Source organism: Podarcis filfolensis, assembly GCF_964270895.1.
Source record: "Podarcis filfolensis genome assembly, chromosome: 8".
In the NCBI taxonomy this organism is placed as follows: domain Eukaryota; kingdom Metazoa; phylum Chordata; class Lepidosauria; order Squamata; family Lacertidae; genus Podarcis; species Podarcis filfolensis.
Genome location: NC_139611.1, coordinates 50178253 through 50202577, shown reverse-complemented (window position 1 = coordinate 50202577; position 24325 = coordinate 50178253). Strand labels below are relative to the sequence as shown.

General features: G+C 43.3%; 1 protein-coding gene across 5 annotated transcripts; it reads left to right on the top strand.

Annotated features, from left to right (window-relative positions):
• The first annotated feature begins 2491 nt into the window (after window positions 1-2491).
• LOC310767701 (dipeptidase 2-like) lies at window positions 2492-23059 on the top strand. 5 transcript variants are annotated; one of them, XM_083624955.1, is made up of 11 exons: window positions 2492-2791; window positions 9664-9937; window positions 11098-11224; window positions 11795-11924; window positions 12975-13122; window positions 14461-14530; window positions 14915-15091; window positions 15883-15970; window positions 17477-17552; window positions 18956-19091; window positions 20543-23059. In XM_083624955.1, the coding sequence occupies exons 2-11, from the start codon at window positions 9792-9794 to the stop codon at window positions 20729-20731; spliced, it is 1287 nt and encodes a 428-aa protein (XP_083481081.1). In that variant the 5' UTR covers window positions 2492-2791; window positions 9664-9791; the 3' UTR covers window positions 20732-23059. The 5 variants fall into 5 exon arrangements, with proteins under 5 accessions (XP_083481081.1, XP_083481079.1, XP_083481080.1 ...); XM_083624953.1 differs by having other exon boundaries at window positions 2545-2791; window positions 9762-9937; XM_083624954.1 differs by having other exon boundaries at window positions 2545-2796.
• The last annotated feature ends 1266 nt before the right edge of the window (window positions 23060-24325 follow it).

Genomic DNA, 24325 nt, shown 5'->3' with positions numbered 1-24325 from the left:
CAAATAAAAGAGGCCCAGGTACAAACAAGATACACAAGATGTATTCGTACACTAACAAAGCCAGTGTCAATATCATTTGGTCCTGTCCTGTCTCGTCCCATGGATGGCAACTGTTGCAGAGGAACCAAACCAGTAGCCTGGAATAGTTCTGGACTGATACTTTGACTGGCATTTAATGCAACCCTTCTTGGAGGGGGAGGGACAAATAGAAATGCTAATGATGTTTGGGTAGATGAAACAGAAATTTCTTAGGCAACCCTCCTTGTGCTTCTTGTTTTTGTTTCTCTTGCATTCTGTTAACAATGTAAGATTGCTAGACCTCTAGCAATTGCTAGATACTCTTCCACTTCCTGTAGTTTCTCAGCTTGGCTCTGCTTGCTGGCATTACCATGGAAACCAGACTGATTTAATGGACACTGCAGCAAGTGCTGGCAAGCTACAGCATGTCTGGATGGTCAATTTAATGTTCAGGGACAACGAAAGTTTGGGGGGGTATTAAAATTAGAAACAAGTATGAGAGAGAAAACCTGGCAACCCCTTATGCCAAATATGCAGAAGCAGCAGAAAAATATACTTTGCCTTTGCAGCCGGGAGGAGTAATTGGAGAAATGAGCTTCAGCACATCACTGGGCTAGAGTGATAGGATCAATGAGGAGGACAGTCCAATTTGCTATCCAAAGGCAGAGAGAGGCAGCCAATATGTGTCCAGAGTTCAGGAGAACCACAGATGTCAAATACAAGGCTTGCAGTACCATGGACAGATCACTGGGTGCAAGGAACTTACTCCCAATTGAGGGCTTACGTGCACTTCCTCTTGTCCTGCTGCTCCCCACCCTTCCGCTCTAGGGCAAAGATATGCAGGCTGAGTCCCTACCTGCCCCCTACCGAGAAGTCCCTACCTGTCCCACCAGAGTGGTGCATGCCCTGGTTATCTCCCGCTTGGACTACTGCAATGTGCTCTACGTGGGGCTACCTTTGAAGGTGACTTGGAAACTACAACTAATCCAGAAGGCAGCAGCTAGACTGGTGACTGGGAGTGGTTTCAGGGACAGTATAACACCGGTCCTAAAGGATCTTCACTGGCTTCCAGTACGTTTATAAGCACAATTCAAAGTGTTGGTGCTGACCTTTAAAGCCCTAAACAGCCTCAGCCCAGTATACCTGAAGGAGCGTCTCCACCCCCATCGTTCTGCCCGGACGCTGAGGTCCAGCGCCGAGGGTCTTCTGCTGGTTCCCTCACTGTGAGAAGCAAAGTTACAGGGAACAAGGCAGAGGGCCTTCTCGGTAGTGGCGCCCTCCCTGTGGAATGTCCTCCCTTCAGATGTAAAGGAAATAAACAACTATCTGACTTTTGGAAGACACCTGAAGGCTGCCCTGTTTAGGGAAGTTTTTTAAAATTGATGTTTTTATTATGTTTTTAGATATGTTGTAAGCCACCCAGAGTGGCTGGGGAAACCCAGCCAGATGGGTGGGGTAATAATAATAGGCAATTCAGGTTTTCTCTGGATTGTTGTTTGCTCTGATATAGCACTAAAGAGCCAGTTTAACCTGGGAAAGGAGCAGGGCAATGGGAAAACCACTCTGACTTATGCCTAGAATGTATGGATCAAATGGAAAACCACTTGGACTTCTGCTTTCTAGGCCTGGAGCAAGCGGAAGTGTGGATGAGCTCTGGGTCTCAATCCGAAAAGCAAAAGCTGAAATCTGGCAACCCTGGACGTGATTCACAAAAGGGCAACGAGAAAGATTGAAGGGGATGGAGCAGCCTCCCCTTTGAGGAAAGGTATCTGGGGCTTTTCAGTTTAGAGAAAAGACAAGTAAGAGGGGACATGATAATCTCGTATAAAATAATGTATAGGGTGGAGAAAGTGGCTAGAGGAAAAATTGTCTGCCTCTGTCATAACTTGTAGACATCCAATGAAGCTGAATGTTGGAAGATTTAGGACAGACCAAAAAAAAAGAGCACTTGTTTTCACTCAGCACATAGTTAAACTGAGGAATTCACTCCCACAAGAGGGATGGCCCCCAACTTGGATGGCGGTAAAGAGGGATTAGACACATTTGCAGAGGATAAAGCTGTCAGTGACTATCAGTGCATTGCGTGTGTTGTCATTTCCAGACAATATTGTCAGTAAATAATTATCCCGCTGATAAGGTGCCGGTGGTAGAAATTACCCCTGGATGCTTCGCCTATCACCAAATCTCCATAGTAGGAATGGTTTGTTCTTCTCTTACCCTCCCACTTCCTCTTTTAAGTGCATTCATTTTAGCCTTATATGGCTTTTGAGGCCTGGGAACTCTGCCAGAAAAGTAAAACCTATTTTCATCTGAACTACAATGTGTGTGATTTTCACTAAGCAGCTTTTACCATGCCAGAGTTGCTGAAACTGTTTTGCTGGCAGCCGGTGCACTTCAGTTCTCTGTGCTTTGTTATCTCTGGGGAGAAAGAAAACCGTGTACCAAACTGTCGGAAACTACTGGAAGTCAGTGTGATTCTGACTTCTAGAAACTCATTATAAACCCCTCAGTGAGCAGTTTCCAAGCATTCAGCCCTTGCTTTACTGCAAGGAGGATCCACATATACAATTACTGGACACAAGAAGTAATGAGTTTTGTGGTGACTCATCATGAGGTGTTTTTCCCCCCAACAGACACCCTAGACTAGAGGACTGGAGGATGTTTCTCAATATCCAGTCTTGATCCAGGATTTGCTGAGAAGAGGCTGGAGTTAGGAAGAACTGAAGGGCACTTTGAAAGAGAATTTCTTCATGCTTTCCAGACAGTGGGAAAAGTAAGGTCAATAAAACCCAAATAGCATGTTTTGTTTTTCAAAGCTGCCATTTCACTTTATGGTGGTTTGGTTGCCAATGATGGGTTCTGCTGTATGATTGTAATTGTTTGTACTTGCTACACTGTAATACAACTTGTTTCCACTTGATGGGTGGAAGGGCACCAAGAACCTGGTTTGCTCCGTCCGGCTTCAAAGGATAGGACTATACATGTGTGACAGTTTCAGATTTCTCCTAACAGGCACGTTTCTATGCAATTTTGTCTAAGAGACACATTTTTGCGAACCAACTCCCCTAATACAATAGATAGTAAAAATGTTACTTACATATACGTGTGTGTGCACTCTCTCTCACACAATTTACACTAGTACATGAATTATTTACTTTGGAAACTGCAATGCAAAATTCAGAGAAGTGTGGATTTCAAAGTACGGCTGTGTTTTGGTTCACACTATGTTTTGAGAAGTGTGAGTTGGGTAGGTTTGCCTTTAAATGCATGCTGAATTGACTTTCTCCCCTATTCCTAAGTTGAGATTCTGTCTAGGGACTCTAGAGATGAGTTGTGTGTGTGACAATTGGGTTTTTCAGGTTAGGTTTTTTGTCTGTCTGTCTGTTTGTTTTCTGATCAGCCTCTGGCTAGATCGTCTGCTTTGGTATATAGCTGTAGCCTGTGTTCTCCTGCCCCTGAGGGAGTTTCACAGGGAGTTCTCTGCTATGGCACCTCATCTTGCATCATTGCCCCAGTGATGCTGAGGAGCATAATAGCCCACACATTTGAGACTTCAGTTTGAGTGTTCAGGGCTGGCACTGCCATTAGGCAGATAGTGGATGATAGGTGGTGGGAAACAGCTTCAAGGTGTTTGAGGACAGTGTTGTGTGTGCCACATAACATGTCCCATATCCCCCAAGGCAGGAAGATTCAAGTACCATCAAGGAAACATTTAAATATTTCATTTGTGTTGATGAGGAGTTGCAAGTTTGTTTGTCTCAAATTAGACCTAAGAGAAATGAGATTACCCAGCAAAAGCAAGCTCACACTTCTCATTCAGTTGGTATATATACTGAAGGTACACATGTAAGAGACTCGTTTCTAATTATATTTTGGGAATTATTCATGTTCTTATGTAGCTGCATTATTTTATACTTTCTGGGTGTCCCATGTTCATATTATAAAGTAGTTGTGTCCTATGTTATCAATCAAGCACTGCTAGAAGTTGTCCCCCCCCCAATTGTATTTCTTATTTTTAAAAAATCAGTGTGGTTCAAGCAATTTTTTTATTCTGAAAGTGTGGCCCAGAGAAAAAAGTTTGGGGACCACTGCCTTAAGCTAACCTACTGTTTTCAGCTGTGGTGGAGGATACTAAGCCATTACCAGTGCTGTAACCAAAGCGAATCTAGAGACTGAACAAAGTTTACAGCACAGGGATCTACTGATACAGATCTAGAAGAATGAAAGCAGATTTTATACGTAATTCCTGGAACTGTAGCAAAGGGAAAACATTTTGGACAATAATGTTGAAAACAGCACAGGGAATTACAGGATATGTTTTTACCCGAAAATCCTTTAAAAATGCTTCTTGGAATGTTCCAGTTTGCATGTTGACCTTCAACCAATACAAACTCTGCTTATGACAGCAAAACTTTGTATTGCCCAATCTTGGAAATGTAAATAATACTCCAACAATTACACAATTGCTAAAGAAAACCTGGGAAACAGCCTTGCAGATAAAACAACCATATAATAGAAAAAACAATAGAATAATTACCAAAGCAAATGTACTGACCAATGTTTATACATTTCTGGAAAGACAACGTGGCAGATAATAACCTCCTTATTTACATTAATGTAATTATCTGTGCTTTCCCTTCCCTTCATAATACTTTTCTTTCTATTCACATTTTCTCTTCACTTTATTACTGCATATCTATCGTAAAATTAATAAAAATATTAATTTGAAAAGTCATAGAGAATCCAGGGAACTGCAGTTTGTTAAGGGTCCAGTGAACTGTATCTCTGTGAGGCCAGCACTGTTAACAAACTACAGTTCTCCAGATTCTTCAGAGTGCTTTAACTGTTAACGAGAGTGCTTTAAATGTATGGCACGGATGCAACCCTAGTCCAGCTAGCTAAACACAACTGGCTCTCTTTTAAGTTTTCATGATAGTTCAACATCCTATTTCATTGCCAGAAGCTTTATTATCTTTCCCTGCCTGTGTGGATGTAATAAGGGTGAGAGACCTGATATTAAGCAAGTTGAGCAACAACTTGTTAATCTTTCTCCTGCCAGCTGTCCTCATATCATGCACTGCTTCTGGCAGAAGTGCTGTGCATTCAGCCCCCCCCCCCCATGTGACATGATAGAAATTCACAAAATTATGCAAAGCATGAAGAAAGTTTTTCTCCTTCCCTCGTAACATCAGATCTCAGAGGTATCCAAGGAAGATTTGGGACAGATAAAAGGAAGTACTTCTTCACACAGCTCATAATTTAACTATGGAACTCACTTCCACAGGAGGCAGTGATGGCTACCCATTTGGATGCTATGGAAGAGGATTAGGCTAATTCATGGAGGACAAAGCTTTCAGTGACTGCTAGCTAGGCTGGCCATGCTTTACCTCCACTATTAAGGCATTATGCCTCTGAATACCAGTTGCCGGCAACCACAGGTGGGCAGAGTTCTGTTGTGCTCAGGTTCTGCTTTCAGGCTTCCCACATGCATCTGGTCAGCCACTGTGACAGCAGGATGCTGAACTAGACAGGCCACTTGCCTGATCTAGCAGACTTGTCCTGCATTCTAAAATTACTTGGCCATTTATTGTTGGAGTTTGGCGGGGTTAAGACTGTCAGGCAATCTAAAATTGGGTGGATTGTTGTTTTTTCTCTGCATTATGGGTTTCTGCTGGGGAAGGGAGAGCTGGCATTCATAGATAATGACACGGAGACATAGGTTCCGGTGCAGAGCACAGTTGGGAACAATTGCCGAGAAATCTCAGAGAGTGAGGATATTCGGTCCTGTCCAAATTGCTCTGAAACTACAGACAATGGATCTGCTGCAACTTGGGTCATCAGACTTCTGCAATGACTACACTTAATGTAAGTGGTCTCTTTTGTCTGCCACAGACTTCTGAGCAACTGCTGTAAACTGTCTCTAGAGCTTATTTAATTCTAAGGGAGAAGACCAAGCTGCCATTCCCAGAGGGTTGGCAGTCATTTGCCTCCTCATTTTTTTTTTTACAAGACAGAAAGAAAAATTGTAGTAGAGATTGTGAGTACTTCCTACCCACAGTGCGTGAAAATATAAACTTGAAAGCCCTTTTAGAATGTGCACCAGTAAAATAGGTCAGGCATTTTTATGGATTGCCTGCCTACTCTAAAAATCATCATCTCTACATGGAGCTCTCTAGAGTCTGTAAATGATGGCAGGAGAAAAAAACAAACCCTGAAAAAATAGAGAGGTTGGGAGGCTTGTTGGCCTTTATAGTTCCAAAACACAGATGGGTAAGATACTTGATTGTGATTGCATTAATGAAAAAATTACCTAATTTGCACTTCTTGCATCAATATGTGAACTGAAACACAACTATTCTTTGAAATTCACTGTCCTTCGAAATTCACACAGCTAAATGTTTCAGAATACGTTGATGTGATAGGATGTACAATGTCATACCCTCCAACAATTCTCTGATGAAAATAGGGACGTCCCATTCCATAATGATAGTTTTACTATTTATACCCCACACATCTTACTGGGTTACCCCAGCCACTCTGAGCAGCTTCCAACATATGAAAACATAATGAAACATTTTTTAAAAAAACCTTCCCTATACAGGATTGCCTTTAGACAGCTTGGGGGTCAGATAATTCCATACCCTCCAACATTTCTTCAATGAAAACAGGGACATCCTAAGGAAAAGTGGGACATTCCGGAATCAAAACAGAAACCAGGACGGCTTCTCTAAATCAGGGACGTCCCTGGAAAATAGGGACACTTGGAGGGTCTGCAGTGTCTGCATTTCCCTACTAATATACATATTTTTGTACACAATGTTTGTTTGAACTACACAGCAAAATGAGGAGTTGTGTGAATTTTGAAGGGTAATTGTGTTTCAGTTCAAGTATTGGTTCAAAAAGTGTGAATTAGGGCTGTGCATGGCCCCTGGTTCTGTTCAGGCCCTGAATTGGGCCCAATGTAACACACCAAACTGGGCACCAGATTGGGGAGGGGGGCATACACAGCCCTGCTATTGTCCATTTCATTGCATTTTAATGTAGTGCAATCCTACCTTGGGTAGTAGGTAGAATATAAATCATCCAACATAGCTAAAATAAAGTGGCATCAGTAGTATGCCCACTAAACCTTATTGCGCTGAGGCAGCAATAAGCACAGAAGAAGCTACCTTACACCAGAACCTTACACCAGCCCAATAGTGTCTGTTTTGACAGATGTTGAACATCAAGTGCCACTTGGTCCTTCTCACCACAGAGGCCAGGGAAGGATTCTGAGGTCTCCTGCATGCATAGCAGGTACTCTGCCACTCAGCTATGAAGGCTCCTCCCCATACATAGCTACATCCACACAATGTACAGAAGAGTCTTCAGTTAGTGGTTTTATAGGAGGGAGAGAGGGAGGGAGAGGAGAGGTGTAATGTTTTGGGATAGGCTGAAAGGCCTGAATGCTGGGAGAAATGAAAAGCAGAGGTGTCTAAGCAGTTGGAAAAAGAGGAGAGTTATGAAGTGAGATGGTGCACTGTGAGGTGGGAGGAGAGAGAGAAACGACTTCATGTCAGCCTGGAAACATGTTGCTATAAATTCTCAGCTGTTCTCACAGCATGCGGCTGAGAAACTGGAATGCCTGCAACTCTGTTATGATCATACATTCCAGTGACCCTATTTTCCAGGGAAAATCCCTATTTGGGTTATTGGTCCCTGATAAATTGCTGTCCCAGTTTTGCCTTTTAAGGATGCCCTTTTAAACTTCTCACAGGGGTAGTCACATTTGTCTCTTGCAGCAGCAAAAACAACATGCTTGCCACACTAACAGATTTCTTACAGTGTCAGAGGTAGTCTTGAGACCGCAAAAGCTCATAAGGCCAGAGTCACCACTGTAGTGACTTTGGGTACTAGTGCGCCCACCAGTACCTCCTATGCTGCCTGTGAAAGGTGTCAGTAAACATCCCTGCAATATAATACAGCCGTAGGTCTGTCATCACAAAGCAGTTCACTCGGTCGCTGACAGATGGTGCTATATTGCAGAAATGGTATGATGACAGATTGGGCTCCCAAAACTGAAGGGCCATTGCAGCAGTGTCAGAGGGTGAGGAATGTGTAATTTGGGAATATGTGTGAAATGGCACAAACTGCTCGGTCTGTGTTTCGAGTTGCCCTTCCCCCACATCTTATTTCTGTTCAGTGTTAGGATGCAAGCTGTGATAGGCCTTTTGAAACAACTCAAGGCCACAGGTCTCTGGCATGACTCATCCACCTTCCCTTTCTCCAAAAAACGTGTATATGTGCATTGGTGTTTCATATGTCTTTATAAAGCCAAGGCTGCATTCAGCAGTAATTTGGGTGTATTTTAGTGAATTGTGGTGGTGGTGCATCTATCTCCAGACTTTGATCTCTCAGCATATTTGAATCTCTTTAGTATATCCTCTTAAGACCACAGAAATGTGGATGAGCCCTATGACAGCGATGAATAATTTCAGTTTTGAAGTTATGGGATTTATCTGTGTCAATCTCCCTGGGGCATTACAAGCAAAAGGTGGTTATCAGACTGACAAATGAATAATAGACTGAGAACTGTATTGCAAAATTCAGAGAAGTACAGGAATCAAAGGATGCCTTCATTTGCATCCATATATGAGATCCAAAAGTGCTAGTCAGAATGCTTCAACATCCTCAAGTGCCCCTCTTGTTTTTTTGCTATGCAAACAGCAATTCCGGAAAAGTTTGAGCAATATTGAGCAACACTGAGGGGTGGACAGGGACAGCTTAACTCTTTCTATCCCTGCTACGTTTGTTTTTAAAATCACCTCTCTGAAAGTACTATTTGGAGCAACTAAGTAGGAGCAAGAGAAAAGCAAGAAGGCCCTGGGAATCCTAGACATATGAGAAATCCTTGCATGTGTTGTTCGTTCTCTGTTATTTCTTACTAATTCTTTATGCAGTTATAGTTACAGCTTCATCAATCTTTAAAAGAGTTTTGACTTGTCTGATCTAAGGGGAGGGAGCTCCCATGAACTCCAGGTCTGACTCTTCAGTCAGGGCAATAGGATCCTTACTGGACAGTGTTGGAGTCATATTATAAATTAGATAATAAAGAAAAGCTGACTAATATCAATGGACAGGAAGGTCCGTGGTGTAGATGCTGGTGCCACATGAAAAGATTGATTACCTTCAAGTGCAGAATGTATGTCACGAGGCATTTGTAAAAGTAAATTCTTTTCAGCCCAACTAATATAACCTGTTGAAACCTTTTGCCTTACTTGAGCACCGTCTCTGTGGGTGAGGGTGCAAAAGACATGTGAGGACTTGTTCAAATGTATGGAGAGCCTTTTCTTCTGGTGCCACATATATCACTTGTGTGATGTCAAAAACCAGTCATGGCCTGGAACTCATTCAGTCTTGGCAGGGGAAAGGATCAAGGCTATCCTTAAATGCCCTCAAGGAGGACGTTGAGTGTGTGTTTCATCCATGTGGGAGTCAACCCCTGTCACGTCCATGGAATGTGAAGCTAAAGACATCTCTTCTGGGTTAAAACGCTATTAATCATTTTCTGCTGAAGAGCCAGCTTAAAGACGTTGCTTTCTGAAAGTGAGGTTGCAAGGTTCTCATCTGTAATTAAAACTCTTCCTCTCTCCGCCCCTCCTTCAGTGGCCAGCCAACAAAATGCAGAGCATCATCTGTGTTTGGAAGCCATTGCCTGAGGAACCTCCACAAACTCAACAGCTTGGTGCTGCTCTTTATTCAAGGTGCCACGTGAACGTTGCCATTCAGTAAACATGCTTTCGGGTCCAAAGAGGGATCCGTGGAAGATGCTTCTGTGGCTGCTGCTCCTGCTGCTTGCTGACATTTTGGGATCCAGAGCTGAGGCAGACTTAAGAAAGAAGGCTCATGACCTAATGAAGCAAGTCCCGTTAATCGATGGGTAGGTGGAATTCCTTATTTTCGGAACTATGAAAGCATCACTGTGGTGTGAGCTGGGCTATATTCTGATATAGCAAGGATTGTGGAAACTTTTTTTAGCTTTCTGTGGTTGTATGCCAGTTACTGGTGGGGCCAGAGACAAAAGTAGACAGAGCAATGAATGTAAAGATGACTTTTGTATAGAAAGCTAGCTTCTTTCTTTCTTTCTTTCTTTCTTTCTTTCTTTCTTTCTTTCTTTCTCTCTCTCTCTCTCTCTCTCCTCCCCCCCCCCATCCATGAAAGTAAAAACCATTATCAGAATTCAAAAGCCTCTTCTGGCATGGCAAAAAGACAGCCTGAGGTGAAAGAGTGTGACTTAGGGGTGGGTTTTGACCTGGGGAGAGTCCCAGAGGCAGATAGAGAGGCCTGGAAGGCTGGATTTGGCCCCTGATCCTGAGGATCTCCACCCCTGTGAATACAGTATTCTTCTGATTCAATATAATTCTTTTCTTGAATACGAACAAACAGAGCTTGCAAATATTCAGTCATTCTTGCCTGCCTCTGGAATTACATTCCTGGTTGTGTTGCAAACTGCCTCTGCCAGGCAGCAATGAGGAAGGAATCTGCCCAACTCAAATTTCAAAGCAGACACACCTGATTTGATTCCAGTCCGTACATGAGCCAAATCAGATCACGAGTCCTCCTTATAACCTGCAGTCCTATGGGTCCCGGCACAAGGTAGTACAGGGGCTGTTCCACATTGCCTTATCTCTTCCTTTTACATTAAAAAGAAAGAAAGAAAGAAAACCCAGCCTCCTGGAGTATATAGTGCATGAGGCTATTAATATGGCTGTTTAAACATGGGGGCAGCCATGTTTCCTTTATACAATCCCTGCCCCCGGCCCCCAAAAGTGAGAATATGAGTCTCATTCACCTGCAGCATTTCAATATCAAGTGTACTGTGGCAAACTGCTGCCATGATGGGCCAAAAGTCCAGGACATTGGGGTCAAGAGAGGGAGGGAGGCATGCCACAAGTTCTGTGACAAAAATGCACGTGTGTGAACTAAGTAATTCAAAGAGCGCCTTACAGTCCATCCTCTTTCATTAGCTCCCACAGCGATAGCTTTCTACCTTTTAGAAAGCAGTAATAGACTAAAATGTCCTGTCTTCTTATCGCGCAGACACAACGACCTGCCCCTGAAGCTGAGATGGTTCTACCAGAACAAGCTGAGCAAGACTGACTTGAGAACACTCAACAAAACAGACACAAACATCCAGAAGCTCCAAATGGGCCATGTTGGTGCTCAGGTAGGTGTTCGGTGTGTACCCAAACCCTGCAAAATGCAGGATTGAACTCGTCAGCTGATTCTACACAATCGCTGGTATAAAAGAGTGTGAGAAGTGAATTGTTGTGTGGTCCCTTGATGTAAGAGGTGAAAGAGGAAAAATATAGCAAGGAGGGGTATAGGATGGATCCTAATAATAATAATAATAATAATAATAATAATAATAATAATAATATATTTATACCCCGCCCATCTAGCTGGGTTTTCCCAGCCACTCTGGGTGACTCCCAACAGAATATTAAAAACATGATAAATAAGGCCTGCGAGCATGCCATCTATTATATGGGTATTTTCTATGGGGTTAGGTTATGGAGGGGAAAATGTCCAATTGCAGTTACAGTTTGAATTCATACCACTCCTACCAATGGACTTCAAAGGGATCCCTTCTCGGCACCCATCAGCTCCTTTGAAGGCAGTTGGGTCAATGGCATATCAACCGAGCGTCCATTGTGTGTACCTATAGTTGTGCCAAACAGGCATATATACACCTGAAATTCTGTTTTAAAGCTGCATTTTGTCAACTTTCTTCCAGTTTTGGTCCGTGTATGTTCTCTGCAGTGCGCAGAACAAAGACGCTGTCCGCTTGACGTTGGAACAGATCGATGTTGTCAAGCGGATGTGCAAAGACTATGAAGAATTTGAGCTGGTGACATCTTCTCAAGGTAATGCGTCCTGCATTCGCTAGAGTGAGATGGTCTCCTTAAGTAGCTAATTTTTGATAACCTGAAAGGGGAGCAAATAGCCAGCTATTGAATCTATTATCGTATTTTTACTGCTGGGGGGAGGAAGAAAGCTGCTTGTGGGATTTTCTTCCTCAAATGCCAAATAACATGGCTGGGCTGTGGTACTAGGCACATTGACTTGGTGGGGGGCGACTCTATCTGCTCTTATGTCTCAGGTAGAAAAATATATTGGGCTGGCCCTACTCAGGCAGAAAAATATCCCATGTACATCAGCCAAAAATCATATGCTAGATCCAGAAATGAGTGACACAGTTTTCACATTAGCATATTATCTTATCCACAGCCCCTTCAGATACTCCATCCTCACATGGAAGCAGGGGATGCCAGAGGCAGGTTTGGAGCACTAAATATGAGGAGGGCAGGCATGTTTAGTAGCTGTTTTGGGCTGGCAGGGGGGTAGCTATTATTTTGCCTTCCTAATGCAGGCATTGCTAACAGTAAAAACATGAAAAGCTGTTAGGGATGGGAGAGAAATTCGATTCTGCTTACATTGAAAGGTGAACTTACCTAATTAACATTTTTCATAACAATATGCAAATCAAATACAAACGTCCCACTTTTCTGAATTTTGCAATTCAGTTCTCCAGCCATGTAATGTGTGCCAAAATGCATATAGTAAACCATGCATATAAATGTGTATATATTAGTGAAAATGACATGCAAAAATGCACTATATTGGGGAAAATTGCTTTGCAAAAATGTGTATATCAGAGGAAATGTCATATTAAATGGTGTATAGTAGGAAAAATTCACACAAAAGTGCTAATGAATCTTAATGAGAACTTAAAAGAACAACAACCCCAAAACCAATGTGAGGAACTTAACTTAAGACTGGAGAAACAAGAAACCGAGCAAAAACAAAATTCCTCATTCCTACATGCTGTAAATCTACCCGTAGTTGCACAACTATGTTGCTATGCATTGATGTCCCTTTAAAAAATCGGATCTGTCTTTCTGATCAAAATCCAGGCATTGCCAGCACTGACAGCAAAAAGATAGCATGCTTGATTGGCATCGAAGGGGGGCACTCCATCGACAGCAGCCTCGCGACCCTGAGGATGTTCTACGAGCTGGGCGTTCGGTACATGACACTGACCCATAACTGCAACACTCCCTGGTAAACTACAAACAAGTGTTCCTTCAGAGAGGGGCTGTTTCTCTGGGATTTGCCAACATTGCTTACAACATTACAATGTATTTATTCCTGTACTGAGAGAATACATATGCCAGTAGGCCAGTCTGCTAAACGAAGGACCGGGGGAAGGCTGTAGCTCACTTGTTCAACATCCACTTTACATACAGAAGGTCACAAGTTTGATCCCTGGCATCTCCAGGTTGGGCTGGAAAATGCTTCTGTATGAAATCCTGGAGAGTCACAGCCAGTCAGTGCTAGGTGGAAGGAACAAGCAGTGAAGTTGAAGCAGGGGTGGCTCAGGAAGTTTTGCTCCTTGATCCAAAACTGAAAATGGCACCTGCAGCCACTTGAGGTGACTGGAGGTGGCCCAGCGGAGTCCCAGCATGCTGAAGGAGGCCAGAGAGGAGCAGGCAGTGGCGGCTGTGGGTGACAAGCACAGGAGACAGTGAGTGGTGTGCTCCTCAGGGTACGAATCTGCCACCCCTCCCAGTTGTCCCCAGCCTGCCACCTGAGGTGACTGCCTCAGCATGCCTCATGGGAGGGCAGGCCTTGAGTTGAAGGATGGTTGGATTTAGAGTGAAGAGAGAGGAATTCAATTCCCTGCTTGGCCATTTCTCAGTTTAACCTACTTCATAGGGCTGTTGTGGAAATAAAAAGGAGCATTGTTTATGTTTTCCTGCGTTCTTTAAATAAACACTGGTTTAAATAAGTAATAAATTAATCTATTTCAGGGGTTGCCAATGTGCCATTTTGGGATGCCCAGCATCCCTTCTGTGGCACCCGTGAAAGGCCTAAGTAAATATCCCCTCAAAACTCCACAAAACCCTTTGCTCTTCCTGCTCAGTTCTTGTTTGCACTGGCTCAGCCTCCCCTTACACTGAACATGCCCCCTTAAACATGCTCACGTGTCATGGGATGCCCGGATTGGGCACCCAGCATCCCATCTGTTCTGACTGGAGGAGAGGTGCAAAGAGCTTCTCTCTGTAAATGAATGTGTAGGAGCTGATAGAAGTGCCCCCCCCTTTAAGTGGCTCATGGGGAGTGTGCCTGTTCCTTCCCCACCTGAATCTTTTCTGCTGTCTTGGATGTGGCAGCTATTTTGTGTTATGTCACGACCCCACAGCAACCATTCTGTTTCATGCCACTCACCCCATGGCAACCAATTTTTGACAACATCCCCGAAAAATTCAGTGTTCTAGATGCAATTACATCTGTCTCTCTGTGTGTTTGTAACGCTGTTCCACTTCAGAGTTTGAAATATTTCCTTGACAGGCTTAAGTTTCTTCTTAAACATCCCTCACCATCTTTGTTCCCCTGCAGGGCAGAAACCTCAGCAAAGCAAGAACATGAATTTTATCCCGACACTGAGGGCCTGAGCACTTTCGGCAAAGTAAGCATTAGTGAAGTGAAAATTAGCAAATTGCTGGCTGATATGCACCTGAATGTCTTTGAAATGTACATACTCTGCAGAAAAGGCAAATTCCATATTAGGGTCACTAGTAACGGGATCAAAATAAAGCTGCCAATATCACAATGCCTTTGTAAATTGTATGCCCCAAGGGGAACCACACTGCGCTCAGCATTGAGGGGGGAGAGTGTTGTTGCACTCAGATTCTGCTTGTGGGCTTCCCAGAGGTATCGGATTGGCCACTGTGGGAACAGGATGCTAGGTTTGGTGGGCCTTTGTCCTAATGCAGCAGCCAGGCTCTGCTTATGTTCTTAGATCATGTCAGAGTAGCATAACCCACAGCACCATCTGCCTATATTGTGCTAGGAAGTGGTGAAGGAGATGAATCGACTGGGGATGATGGTGGACTTATCTCACACATCTGACGCAACAGCAAGGGCAGCTCTTAGTATCTCCAAAGCGCCGGTCATTTTCAGCCATTCATCCGCCTTCTCAATCTGCAACCATTCAAGAAATGTTCCAGATGATATCCTGCTGGATCTGGTGAGTGAGACTTAGGGCTTATCCAAACTCACCATTCCTCTGCGCTTTCCTTCATGGTCTGGGATTTAAAGCTCCGTGTCTGAGCACTCTCTCTTTCTTTCTCTTTTGCTTTGGTGTTTCCCCCACAAAAACCCACTCTTTAAAGCTGAATCAGAGCAAATGGAAATCCATTGAAAACCCAAATTGCCATTTGTTGTGCTTCAGCATTAATGAGTGGGTTTTCGTGGGATCAGCCCCTCCTGTCCTGGCCAATGACATGAAAACCTCTATTTCTTGTTGTCCAATGAGCCTCGCCAACTCAGGAAATGACCAATAAGGCTTCTGCATATGATCTCAGTCACCAAGCTAGGATATAAGGGTTCTGGTGGTCCCTGAGGTAGCCCAGACCTAATCAGTCTAATACAGGAACACCTTCAGTTGTTTCACTTCTATATTCTGTAGATAACCTGGGGCGTATCTACACTCATGGTTTATAACATTAAAAATGTGTTATTAAAATGTGACACCAGGGGGTGCTGCAGAGCAAAGGGAAACTGCCATTAAATATTATAGAATGTTATATTTAATAATGTTTAGAAGATCAATCTAGATCTAGCCCTGGTGTCTTCCCACATCAAACCTGAGTTTGACTTTATATTCTTTTCTGAGAGTTTTTTCCTCCCCACCTCAGCCTTTACTTTTAGATGCGATTATATTGTCATTGATGTTCTAGCTGCCAACATCCATATCATTATTGATGGTACCAGTCTACTTGTATCTGACTTGCTTCATTTCCTCTTCCTTTGTTTTAGAAAAGGAATCGTGGGATTGTGATGGTGACATTCCCAACCAAATTCTTGGCCTGTGGTAGCCAAGCAGTGAGCATTTCAACTGTTGCAGGTTAGCAGAAGCAGCTTTCTATATATCGCTCTATTAGTAATATCACACTACTTTCCAGAACTAGAGTGGAATATAGCACAAGTTTAGCCCTCATTTCCATGTTATTTGCAAATGGAATATTTCTGGAAGCAAACAACACAGAAATGAGCACTAAGCTTGTATCACAGTCCAGTATAGTTCCAGAAGTGGCTTTTACATTCTGTGAAAGCTCAAACAGAATACTGAACTTCACAGAGACTGCAGGTGTGCTTATTCAAGGTAGATATCCATCCTAAGGAACAAACTAGACCTTACTTAATGGTGTGATTAGGAGCTATAAAAGGGTACCTTTTTAGGTGCATGAGGGTGGTTTTCATCTGGGCTGCAGAACAGACAAAAGGGAAGTTGAACCTTTTCCTCCACAGCTACAGCTACAGCTACAATTGCAATGAAATACCACCACCACTAGAAAAAGTGTGGTGATTTTCATCAATATTATGGCTGGTTAGGGGAAGCTAAACCTTTTGTGGTTTTAATGAAAGCCCTCTTTCACTGAGTATGTTGGAGCGTAGTAGAGAGTGGGGTGGACTGGAGGTTCCTCGAAGAGAGCATAGCTGGACAGCACTCCATGCTGCAACTTTTTGTTGCAGCTCCCACTTGTAATCCTTCTAGCACTCACATAACTACTACTCCAAGCACATAGCGTTTTCTTTTTCAGCACGGTTCAAATGGTTTGCCCTTTGTATATGTAATTGGAGGTAATATTGAACCCAGGTCTTATTATCCCAAGGTCAGTGACCAGGGAAATAAATAAATATCAGGTCAGTTGCCTTGAAAATTTTTATTTCCAGCTCTGAGCTTGCATTACTGTAGCAGCTGCCTTCCTTCAGCCTGTTCTGACCTCTCTGTTCCCCAGAGGTCAAGCCTCTGTGAAAAATTATCCTAATGAATAATGTTACTAAGAAAATAACCTAAAATCTGTACAAATGTTTTTATTCATTTAATCAGTTATGGCATTTCTGCAACTAAGAACAAAATGTTCTAGTGTGTAGTTTTGAGGTAAACATTCAAACTGCAAAACATCAAGTAGATCTGATATATTTTATGTTACCTTTTGGTTAGCTGTCTGTTAGATATCCCTTGACAGCAGAGAATCCCACCCAGTCCCACACCTGCCCCACTCAGTTTTCTCATCATTCTCTGGTAAAGCAGGACCAGTGATGGGTGTGGCCTGGAAAAAGCTCTAAGGGCCAGACAGAGAGGCCTCACTTTCAAGACTTACCAAGCTGATCTTGGTCTTTAAAATGCAAAGGGTGGGAAAAAAAACCCATGAAGAATCATGTAATGTGTAGTTTGAACCTCAGGGTGGATTGCACATACTTCAGTGGCCCAACTTGCAACTGAATTTGCCCACAACTGGACATGTTGTGTTTCTATCAGACATCATAAATGGCTGTACATTTCCCCCCTGACATGTACTTCTGCTCTGACAACTATTGTCATTGTTGTCTCCTTTAAATGATCTAGATCACTTTGACCACATAAAGGAAATTGCAGGTTCACATTCAATAGGAATTGGCGGTGACTATGATGGATTAGTTCGGTTAGTAACCTTTTTTCATTGTCGTGCAAGACAGTTACATATTCAGCACTACAGTGGGATGCTGTTTTAAATGGCATCCTTGGAATTCCCCCACAGTGTAGAATCACCCCATGTCCTCTTGACATCATTGTGTCTTGTGTTTCTCCACCTCCACCATTGGTAGCCAATGGTGAGGACCAGGGGTCACCATCATTATTGATTAAATTTATAAACCACCCTTCATCCAAAGATCACAGGGTGGTTTACAGCATAAGAATGGTACCCTTGAGATGTTCCTCCAAGTGCACTGCAGCCACCCCCAGTCTTCAGGTGGTCAGCTTAGTTACCTTTTCATCCCTTGAAAAGTACATTGAGCTGATGGAGGAAGTTGGAAGAATGACATTCTTCCCCACTTCCTGTTTCAGCTCTATGCTCTCAGCTTACTTCTACTGGATCCAACTTTTACCCAGATGTATTGGAAAAGCAGGGTGTTTGTGTGTGAGCATGTTTGTGTGTGAGCATGTACACCTTCTTTTTGTCACTCTATGGGTGGATGATCTAGGAGCAGGAGAAGTACACAGAGGTGATGGTGCCTGTGACAGTCAGTCAAAAATCTGCATGTTCCCACATGTGTAAAATAGTTGGCAACCCTTTGGGTGAGGCAATGCAAGACAGGTTGAATCAGACCACCGACTAAGTGTTCAGGGCCAGCCCTACCATTTGACCTGATATCCTCTAACCTGCTATCCTCAGGAATGTTATAGGATATTGTCCTGTCACCAAAGATTCAAGAGCTGTAGCTCACTGGTGGAGCATCTGCTTTGCATGCAGAATGTCCCAGTTTCAATCCTCAGCATCTCCAGGTATTGCAGGCAATGTTCTCTGCCCAGAGAGCTGCTGCCAGTCAGTGTAGGTGGACCAAGCTAGATTGACCACGGTCTGACTCTATAGAAGGTAGCTTTCTAGTTTCCTAAATTCTAACTGCTTGTCCAACCTCTGTACATTATGGAATACATGTATTGCATGTAACATGTGCTTCAACTTCCAGAGTGTATGGAGTTTATGTAGAACATAAAAACCTATAAAAATGGTTGCATCCCGCTCAGGAGGGGCATTCCAAACTTGACTGGGATTAAATCCCTGAAAACAATTTAGATATCCCACAGTTTTCATGGCCTTCTCATTCTGTGAAAGGAATTACATCACACAGTGCAAGTGGAGGAAATGATTGGATGTCAGCAAGGCTTCCTCAGTTGGACTCTTGAATCTGGTTTAGCACAAAAAGGATGTATATCCCATCAGGAGTTAGCTGCACAGTTAACTGCACTCGGGAACTTATTAAATTCCCTCTCTAGGGGGAAAAATGCCATCCAATATACATTTTGTTTGTTCCATACCTCAGTGTGAGCTTTCTTTGCTAACAGATTCCCTGAAGGACTAGAAGATGTCTCTAAATATCCAGCCTTGATCGAGGAGCTGTTGAGGAGAGGCTGGAGTGAAGAAGAACTGAAGGGTGTTTTGAGAGAGAACTTCCTTCGTGTTTTCCGGGAGGTGGAAGAAGTACTGCTAATATTTGTTTTCCCCTTTTAACTGGCATTACATTTCCCCAAAGAGAAAATGAGGAGGGAAAGAGATCCTGTAGGCCCAAGATAAGGAACCTGAGCCTTCTAGATGTTCCCTGATCTAAGGGTTGAGGTTACCCAGCAAATTTAAAATGTGAGAATAAAAACAGAAACATTTCATTGTTGGATCAAATTTAAGACTGTTTTAGGTCAATACTCAGCCTCCAATAAACAGCTAGTCAGGTGTCCCTGGGGGGAAAAGCAGACCAGCCTAAAGATGGGTATCACTTAGTGTGGGAGGAAAATATAATCCCTGTGACCCACATTATGTGGGGTAAATAATAAAAAAGTATCAGCTGGGTGCCTGGATTCACAACTTGGGGCTAAATTCACTCTCCAGCAGGAGAGTAGCAGAGTTTAAACTCTCCACCCCACTCCATTTTCTTTCTCCCCCATCCCACAATGATTAGACAGCAGTCTGGATCCACTAAGCATGTTCAGCTTTGTTTGTTTGTGTCTCTACATATTAGAGGGTTTTTTGTTTTGAAATTGTAATTCTGTAAACCTTGGAGTCCCCCCAGGTCTGATGATACTTTTCTCCTGGGTGTGGTGGTGTTTGTTTTCCCAGATAAGGACCAGAATTTAGAGCATGAGTTCACTATTTGTATGTAGCAGCCTTCCCCAATCAGGTGCCCTCCAATAGTTGCTCTGTCCCAGCTCCTGTCAACCTAGCAGTTCAAAAGCACACCAGTGCAAGTAGATAAATAGGTACTGCTGTGGCAGGAAGGTAAACAGTGCTTCTGTGTGCTCTGGCTTCTGTCACGGTGTTCCGTTGCACCAGAAGTGGTTTAATCATGACTGTCTGTGGGCAAATGCCGGCTCCCTCGGCCTGAAGCAAGATGAGTGCCGTGCCCCATAGTCACCTTTGACTGGACTTAACCGTCCAGGGGTCCTTTAACTTTACAAGTCTTGAATAGCAACTTCGAGCAGCCTCAGCTAGCATCGCCAGGCTGCTATATAAGGGTGCTTTGTTCACAGAAGGTCCCAGCTACTGGCATCACCAGACTTCCCAAGACCCTGGTAAACCACTGCCAACCCAAGGAAACATCATTAGACAGTTTATGCACAGCCTAAATCAGGACTGGGGAACCTTTGGCCTGCCAGATGTGGCTAAACTACTGGTCTCATCATCCCTGGCCACAGTCCAGCAACATCTGGAGGGCCACATGTTCCCCAGTCCTGGCCTGAATTGTCGCCAACTAAGTTGTACTAAAAGTAGACCCACTGAAATTGATGGGCTTAAATGAGTTGTGGCCATTAAATTCAACAGCCCTACTCCGGATGCCGTCCGCATATCAGATGGGTCAACAGAATAAGGCAGCTTCATATGTTTATAGTTGATGCAAAGGTCTCGCTTTCTGATTTGTCATTGTGTTTGAATACTTCTAGGTGCGTGATGAGAACTTGTCAGAGGGCGTGAGCGAAGTGGAAATTCCTCCTGAACAAGTCGATCATTCCTGTCACACAGAACTAAAGCCCCCATCTAAGCTGGCGACCAATTCCCATGGACTGCATTGGGGAGGGCAGCAGCCATACAGCCTCATTCTCTCAATTGCGGTGTATGCAATGCTAAATTGAGATCATCATCTCAGGCAGTGGTGCAACAACCCAGCATGCCTGTTTGGAAGATACAATGTGAAGCGTGACACATGTAGATGCTGCTTTGTGGGGGCCCCACTGTGCCTTCTTCATTTCCGCGAATGAAGAGAAGAGGCTGTCTCTGCACACGAAGGGCAGTCAGGTGAAATACAAGGACAAGACTCCTTTGCCTTAAATATTTGTGCTGAATACCAGCAAACACCACCTGCAAATGCAGCAGGTGTTAAGTTTGGGGCAGGGAACCAGATGCTGTGGGACGGCAGCTCCCATCCTTACTGACCCTTGCCTGCATTGGCTGGGGCTGATGGGAGCTGAGAGCCCCACATCACCTGGAGGGTCACTGCTAGCAATGTGGGAGACATTCAGTGCAGTTCACGTTTATAGGCAAACCTGCCTAACGCACACTTTCCAAAACAATATGCAATTCAAAACACAGGCATCCATAACTATCCATAATTTTGTGCTAAATCACTGTTAAATATTCACAAGGACTTTATTTTTCTTTTTAAAGAAAACTACAAACTGGTTTAGAAATACAGTGGTACCTCAGGTTCAGAACTTAATTCGTTCTGGAAGTCTGTTCTTAACCTGAACCTGTTCTTAACCTGAAGCACCACTTTAGCTAATGGGGCCTCCCGCTGCCGCCGGAGCACGATTTCTGTTCTTATCCTGAAGCAAGGTACTATTTCTGGGTTAGCGGAGTCTGTAACCTGAAGCGTTTGTAACCTGAAGCATCTGTAACCCGAGGTACCACTATATGGAGAACTGAGGAGTGGAGGGATGAGAAATTTGGGGCAGATTGGCTGCACCATATACATCTAAAGCATACCCCGTATACATTTAAAGCACATGGCTTGCCCCAAATAAACCTGGGAACTGTAGTTTCTTAAATGTAGTTTTGTGAGAGGGAATGACAGTTCCTGGGATTCTTTGTGGGGGGGGGGAACCATGTGCTTTAAATGTATGTGGTTGTTCTGCCCTGAGAGAAAGGCTGGGATGTAGGAGGAGGCCTATTTGATAGCCATACCGCAGGGTTGCCATACGCCCGGAGTTTCCTGGACATAGCTGGCAGTTGGCCCTCAGAAACAGTGTCTGGGTAGAAATTGCTTAAATGTCCGGGGAAATCTGAACATATGGCTAGCTCAACAACATTTCTGTTCGGATTTTCACTTTTTGAAATATGGCAACGCTACCAAACCGAAATATAGGAATTCCTTCCATAGAGAGGCTTGTCGATCCCTACATTGATGGCTTTTCACCACTATTTCAGGACTTTCCTCTTCTGACAGGCTTTTGACCTCTGAGATTAATGACCTCTCTCTTTCTCTTTCTAGTAGTATGCTGTTTTTTTGTTTTGCTTTTTCATTTCGGCTTGTTTTAGTTGTTTGCTGTCTCAAGCATGCTGAGTGAAAAAAATGTTTTTTTTAAAGGCAGTAAATCGTTAAATAAATCCAAAACCAGATCAATATCCAGCAGTTTCACCAAAACAAATGAGGGACAGCTGCTGAGGGAGAGGAGATTTAGATTCATGGATCCTATAAAATGCTGGAAAATTGTTTGTAAATATCACATGTGATATAATAGTTGTGAAGAGTTTTGCTGTATAATATATACATTTGAAATTATTATAATGAGCAATTCTGTGACTGCTCGCTTTTGGATTCACTAGAGCAGTTTGAAAGCTAAAGCCCTAGTCTACATGCTCTCAGAGGGGCCTGGGCTGTAATGCAATTCCCACTTGTTTGGGAGTGAGCTTAATGGAACTCAATGGGACTTGTGTACATTATACTGCCAATCATCTTGATTAACTTCAGTTGGATCAGAACCTGTGTATACGTACCTTTGGTTCCAGGACCTCTGACCCTCCAGGGGTTACTGGACTACAGATCCCATTATCTTTGTCCATTGGCCATGTTGGCTGGGGCTGATGGAGTCCAACATCATCTGGAAGGATGATAACTTCCCACCCCAGTTAGTCTCATGGACAAAACTTAGCACTTTCCACATTTTCTCCTGCAAGTTCCAAACATCTCAGATGCCTACTCCACCGTAACTCAGAGCAGGGCTTTCAGTGTGGCTGCCCCTATTCTGTGAAATACCATTCCTGTCAAAATACGGCAGGAGCCAACCTTCTTCACTTTCTGGAAACAGAAAGATATTTTTCTTCTAACAGGCTTTCCCAACTGCATAAATGGATCTTTGCCATTAGTGTCTGTTTTGAAGGGTTTTCGTTATGTTTTAAACATATGTTTTTGTGTTTTCAAATGCTGTGACGATTGTACAGAAGGCAATAAATAAATTAATAATCATTATTTTTTAAAATTTATTATTAAAAACAACCACGTGCACGTTGGTATGAAGCACAGGGCTTAAATTCTCTGAACAACATTGCTTTTTAAAAAAACACTTGGCTGAAAATTTTAGAAAGGCAGTAACATATAAAGGATCAAATGTCTGACTTGGGTCCAGCAGTTTTATTTTAATTTAAGGGTGGGGAACCTCTAAACTAGAGCCAAATCTGTCCAGCCCTCTTCCCCAGGCTTCAAACCACACTGGTCCTGCTGTGTCTCCTCTTAAGTAACCTGACCTGACTGGCGGATGGATCCATTCAGATTCTTGAGTGACTTACTGTGAGCACCACCCCCTCTAGTTACTTCTATGTGACAGCCCCCCCCCCAAGATACAGAGGAGACAAGGTGTGCACACCCACATTTCTGAGGGAATAGTATGAAAACGTTGGATCTGTTAGTATTAATCTAAGCCACAAAGAGCTGAAACAGCAGTTCCTTAGGACCTAAGAAATTCCTGTTGTTTGGTGTCCAAACAACTCGCTCAACCATTGTAGGTCTGACTTCACTCACTGGTTAACATCTCTAAGGGGCGGGAGCAGCCAAGGTGGGTCATCTCACAGATAATCAATAATAATAATAATAATGTTATGTACTGAAGTTCTCACCCTGGGCCAGCAGGGGGATACTGTAGATAGTTCAGGTCCACATATGCAAATAAGGGATCGAAAGTGACGTTCAGTGATTGGATAGTTACAGAAAGTTGTTACAGTTACGATCTAGTGGAGCTCTATATAAGCAGGCTGGCTGAACCCTTCAGTTCAGTTCTGTTCTGGCCTCTGAATAAACAAGAGCTGTTTGAAGAATCGCTGTGTCATCTGATATGTTCACCCACAACTTAACAAATAATAATAATAATAATAATAATTTATTTATACCCCGCCCATTTGGCTGGGTTTTCCCAGCCACTCTGGGTGGCTTCCAACAAAATATTAAAATACAATAGTCTGTTAAACATTAAAAGCTTCCCTGCACAATTTGCTGCTTAACTTTCTTTCTAGGAGGACTAGATACTTCTTTTAAAAAACAAACAAACAGAAAGCTTTAAGTCTGTGGATCCTTGTGGTCATGCGCAATTGCCCCAAGTGCACCTTTATAATCTGATCATGAACAAATTTCAGACACACTCAGGAAAGACCAGGAAAGACATTAGACTTGGTGGGCAGGATCAGAAGTGGCTCTTATTCCACTTGCTGCCTGCAAATATTGCCTACCATCTGGAATA

Coding starts and splice junctions, on each gene's coding strand:
- LOC310767701 (XM_083624952.1), top strand. Junction 11,925..12,974: donor GCTGGTGACATCTTCTCAAG/GTAATGCGTCCT, acceptor ATCAAAATCCAG/GCATTGCCAGCACTGACAGC. Junction 19,092..20,542: donor TTTTCCGGGAGGTGGAAGAA/GTACTGCTAATA, acceptor GAATACTTCTAG/GTGCGTGATGAGAACTTGTC.